Source organism: Camellia sinensis, chromosome 3 (assembly GCF_055761805.1).
Source record: "Camellia sinensis isolate YWXY chromosome 3, ASM5576180v1, whole genome shotgun sequence".
NCBI lineage: Eukaryota > Viridiplantae > Streptophyta > Magnoliopsida > Ericales > Theaceae > Camellia > Camellia sinensis.
In genome coordinates this window covers 81,802,635-81,806,335 of record NC_138963.1, presented here as the reverse complement: position 1 = coordinate 81,806,335, position 3,701 = coordinate 81,802,635, and the positions used below count along the sequence as shown (strand labels likewise).

General features: G+C 31.5%; 1 protein-coding gene across 1 annotated transcript; it reads right to left on the bottom strand.

Moving 5' to 3' along the window:
- Window positions 1-1,126: 1,126 nt before the first annotated feature.
- Window positions 1,127-2,910, bottom strand: LOC114266360 (uncharacterized). The gene is made up of 2 exons (XM_028207241.2): window positions 2,524-2,910; window positions 1,127-1,723 (listed from the first exon to the last, which is right to left on the bottom strand). The coding sequence occupies exons 1-2, from the start codon at window positions 2,536-2,538 to the stop codon at window positions 1,424-1,426; spliced, it is 315 nt and encodes a 104-aa protein (XP_028063042.1). The 5' UTR covers window positions 2,539-2,910; the 3' UTR covers window positions 1,127-1,423.
- Between the last annotated feature and the right edge of the window lie 791 nt (window positions 2,911-3,701).

The window sequence follows — 3,701 nt, the reverse complement described above, 5'->3', positions numbered from 1 at the left end:
TGATATATTTCTTCATACTCTGTATGTGTTTCATCAATAAATTTTCTTTTTGCCGATCAAAAAAATAAATAAATAAATAAGGATTGAACCCCAATAATTTTGAGGTTCTCTTGTTAAGCAAGAGCTTACATGTTTCATTCTTCACCCTCCACTCTTATTTGAGGTCATTTTTGGGACTAAAAATATAATTACTCTGTTAATGTGTGAGGCATGATCACTATATGCACGCTCCATTTATTTGGGTAGAAAATATTTTTTGTATTGAAAAATGCTATATAAATGAAAAAAATTTACAAACTTTTTTTACAAACTGATACGGCATGGAGTGATACAACTTTGGAATGTAAAATGAGGCCCAATTTATTAATATTCTAGGTGACACATCAGTTTGTAAGGAAAATTTGTTTGTATAACACTACTCTTTCGTATTTTCTAATATTTAGTACAATAGAAAACGAAAGTCAATGAAAATCATTGAGGTTTTTTGTTTTGTTTTGCTGCTGGAATGGGGTATGTGTTTTCTTGTGAGTTGAACAATGTATTGTGAGGAAGGGGTGGTTGTGTTGATTCCTTATCAACATTCTGTTTTTTCTGCAGCTGTTTAGGCATATTGGAACTTCGTGCCGTTCGTTTTTAGCTATTCCAGCTGCTGCTGTATTGCTTCTTTGTTGGCTTTTCAATTCTATCAATGAATCTATGTTTTTACCAATTATTAAAAAGAAAATAAACAAAAAAAAACATAGAAAAAAGAATCAATATGGAAAGAAAATGTTTTCCAATTTTAAAAGGAAAAAAACATCTAGTAGACTAGAATTTTACTAATGTCATCATACTACCATCATCACTGTCACCTCCACCACCACGCCACCATCAGCATGGCCACTGCTGTCGCTATCTCCGCCGCCGCCACCCTACCACCATGCCACGGCCACCACCTCCACCTTCATCTCCATCTTCGTTCTATCACCACCACTACCAAATACAAAAAAATATTTTTTAGAAAAAAAATTTCAAACAAATGAAGCGGTATATAATATATATCTCGAGATTATTTAAGGTAAAACATAAACACTCGTGATAAAAAAAAAAAAAAAAATTAAAAAAAAATCACGTTAAAGTAACTACATTATACAAACCTCAAAAACTATTAACTTGAACAAGTACATAAAACAGAGAAAATATCACTCAATACAACATTTTAAACCCAAACTGGGTACAAACAAAACCCATAACATTACTTAAATTCTATAAAGAAGAACCCTGATCACAAGCAACACATAAAAATACTTCATAATTATTAATCACTTCTTTGGCCTAATAAGCAGATAATTAAGAAGCAATACAAGCAACCACTCAAAACCCTAGTATTCTCCACGATATTGGCTTGCTCAGAAGACACAACTCCCTTTTCTTAAAACCATGATTAATCTTCATCGTTGTCTTCATCGTCGTCTTCAGTGAATTCAGTGGCACCAAAGGCTGCTTCAACAGAGGAATTGTGGGCAGCTTCCTCGTCGATGGGCGACTCCTCCAGCTTCTCTTCTTCTGCTGAGTTCCTCTCTTTTTCTTCATCTGATAGTAACATTTCTTTGGGTTCCATGGTGTCCGATTCTGAAGGTAGTGGAGTGATAGTGTCTTGATTGACTGGTGAGAGCACAGCTTCATCAACAGTTGGAGTTATCTCTGGGGTTTCTTCTGCAGGCTTCTTGGTCACATCCTCATGCTATACATTAAAATTTGCAATTTCATAAACTAAATGGAAAAGAGCGGGTTGAACAGGAGAAAAAAAATGCTATTTACTTTAAAAAAAAAAGAAAAGAAAAAAAAAGAAGTGTTCATGATTTCAATATATGGTGTAAATTTATTTTTGTGTGATGTGGGTCACATTCTAAACAATTGAATAACTACAGTAGTAGTGTGTTAGGCATGCTGTCATCAAATGATGAGAAAGCAAGATGTACATATAAGCAAAATTGTGCAAAAAGGAGTCAAATTAAACTTATTTAGATTTTGAAAGACTGTAACAAAATTAAATGAATTTTGGAGGGAAAAATACTAATTTCTGTTATAAGTACTTAAAGTTATATGGAAATAATGAGGTTTTTTATAAGTTTGCAGGCCAAGATAAAATTATTTAAATTTTGGTGGAACTAAAGTAAAAAAATTATATAAATTTTGTTGGCCACATGCTAATTTATTTTATAAATATTTAAAATTACATGGTAAAATTGAGATTTTTCAACAAGTATGTGGAGAGTTAGAAACGGGCCTAAACGAGTTTCAAATGCAGGGATTCACAAGCTATACCTCAAATATAGTGATAAAAAGCTGATGGTGCAAGATTAATGAACATAAGCCTCGCATCCCAACAGCAGCTTAAATATCTTGAAATCAATAACATATAAAATACTAGTCCTAAATCTACATAAGAGCTAGCTAAGCCAACATAGTGATAGTATTTGCATACTTTTGTGCAATATATATATATATATAGAGAGAGAGAGAGAGAGAGAGAGAGAGAACCTTGCAGCAGGCCATGAAGAAGTTGCAAAAATTTAACGGAAAACTATAAAAGAGAGATTGGGGAGGTGGGAGGTTTCAAAGAGGCACAAGCAAAAATGTTGGGACATGAAATGAAGAAGATGTTAAGACCTATTTATAAAGCAAAGGGAAGCAATCAGATGAGCACACTCATATGCTTTACTGTCTGGTCTTCATCCCTTCACTTTATGCAATAATAATACAATCAAATTGGATACATGTACTAATTTAATTTTCAATATATTCAAGGAAATGGAGAGACTACAGTTCCAAATAGTTGAAGATTCTGATACCAAATAATTGACTTTCAGTTCAGCATTAGGTTCTTGGATGTAACATTGGACATGGCAAGAATGCACCCCCCCCCCCCTCCTCTTTTCAATGTTATACACAAAATATATATATATATATGTTCAAATAATAATATGGCTAGTCCTATCTCTTTAAAACATCCATCAAGATAAAGTTTAATCATAAAAATAAAAATATTGTTATCACATCGTTATGATAGAGTTTTCATTATACAAAAAATTATATTCTCAAAATAATTATATCATGAAATATAATAAAACTAAAATATTTCCACATGTCATCTGTCATTTTATATTGGATAAATTGAAATATTTGAGCTTCACAAGTTTGAAATAATTACATTGAACTATGATGCTGCTACAACTTTTAGATGGTGGATGTTATTGATACACCGTGGGTTTTTCAGTATTTACTTGAGTGTTGCCTGTTCTTTTAGTTAAGATCTTCTTAACTTTTTTTCTTTTCGCTTGTTTTTATTTGATGCTTTGCTCTTATTTTGTTAAATCATGAGATTGAGGGTCTGTTGATGACGGTGCGAGTTGAAGTAGTAGTAAAGTTTGTTCACTCTTCAAATCTCTTTCAATGCATTACCATCTTGTACCTTTAATTTCAGGGTTCTAATAAAATTTTCTTTACCTATCAAAATAAATAACTAATTAATTACATTAATTACATTAAACTACCATAAGTTTTTATTAACACAACACTTAGGTTACGTTTGGATAGATGTGAATTTTAAATCAATGGATTTGATCTTAATCATTCAAGTACAATAATTCAAATTTAGATATGATAATTTATTTTTGAATTTCAAGATTAAGTTAAATAGTTTAATCTTGATAGATTTA